The sequence below is a fragment of the Lepidothrix coronata genome, unplaced genomic scaffold, assembly GCF_001604755.1.
Source record: "Lepidothrix coronata isolate B3197 unplaced genomic scaffold, Lepidothrix_coronata-1.0 Scaffold1395, whole genome shotgun sequence".
Classification (NCBI taxonomy): domain Eukaryota; kingdom Metazoa; phylum Chordata; class Aves; order Passeriformes; family Pipridae; genus Lepidothrix; species Lepidothrix coronata.
The window spans coordinates 3,292-4,593 of NW_016691575.1; the positions used below are offsets into that span (position 1 = coordinate 3,292).

At 66.6% G+C, this 1,302-nt stretch overlaps 1 protein-coding gene across 1 annotated transcript in view; it reads right to left on the reverse strand.

The window, feature by feature from the left end:
* Positions 1-1,235, reverse strand: part of LOC108510569 (metabotropic glutamate receptor 6-like) — a gene marked incomplete at both ends in the record, with an annotated part of 4,448 nt that extends 3,213 nt beyond the window's left edge. The window contains 2 exon segments of the mRNA XM_017840245.1: positions 380-618; positions 1,015-1,235. Coding sequence (XP_017695734.1) covers positions 380-618; positions 1,015-1,235 — 460 coding nt within the window.
* Positions 1,236-1,302: the final 67 nt, after the last annotated feature.

A 1,302-nucleotide genomic window follows, 5' to 3' on the forward strand; every position in this document is an offset into this window, starting at 1 on the left:
CGGGGCACGGGGGGGGCCAAGGGGTCAGGGGGGTACCCGGGGCACAGGGGGGGCCTAAAGGGTCGCGGGGGGTCCCAAGTGTCACGAGGGACCCCACAGGGTCACAGGCTGTCCCACAGCGTTATTGCCCCCCCTCAGTGTTCCGGGGGGCTCTGCAGCCCCTCAAGGTGTCCCAGAACTCTGTGGGGCAGCAATGGAGGGGCAGGAAGGTGAGAGGACCCTCCCCAAACACCTCCCCCCCACCCACATGGGGCTGGATGACCTCCCCCCACGGCCCCATAGGGTGCCCCCGGAGCCCCCTGTACCCCCCAGTGCCCCCAGACTCACCAGGCACTGAGGGTTGGGCAGGATGGTGATGGGACCCTCCCCCACAGTGTGCCCCCACAGCCCCATAGGGTGGCCCCATAGCCCCCCTAGTGCCCCCCATAGTCCCCCCAGTGCCCCCCAAAGCCCCCAGACTGACCTGGCACCGAGGCCCGTTTGGGCAGGATGGTGATGGCCCCGTGAGCCGCCTCCTCCAGCCCCTGCACCGGGGCCATCTTGGCCCCCCAGCTGTCCGAGCCCACCCAGGAGAAGTGGCCCGACAGGTTGGCCAAGGTGGCCGCCTCCAGCACCCGCCTGCGGGGACAGCGTCACTGGGGGCACTGGGGCCGACTGGGAGGGGCTGGGAGGGGACCTGGAGGGACTGGGGGAGTCTGGGAAACACTGGGATGGACTGGGTTGGACCAGGGGGCTGCTGGGAGGGACTGGGAGGGGATCTGAATAGACTGGAAGGGACTGGAAAACACTGGGGGGCTAATGGGATGGACTGGGACAAACTGGGAGGGGACTTGAACGGACTGGGGGGAACAAGGAATCACTGAGAGGGGACCTGAAGGGACTGGGGGGCTACTGGGAGGGACTGAGGAGCACTGGGAAGGGACTGGGAGGCTGCTGTGGGGGACTGGGACAGTGCGGGGCAGGACCAGTCCGTACTGGTTCGTACTGGTTCGTACTGGTCCGTGCTGGGCTCACCGGATGTCGTCCTCGTTGGCGAACAGCACCACCCCCCGCGCCGTCGACGTCTCCATCAGGCGCCTGATGACCTTCGCGAACTCGCCCGGGCGCGGCTCCCGCGGGATCTTGATGGACTGGGCGATGCACAGGCCCCCTGCGCCAGTATGGACCAGTATGGACCAGTACAGACCAGTACAGACCGGTATGGACCGGTACAGACCAGTACGGACCAGTATGGACTGGTACAGACCAGTACGGACCAGTACAGACCAGTATGGACCGGTACAGACCAGTACGGACCAGTAT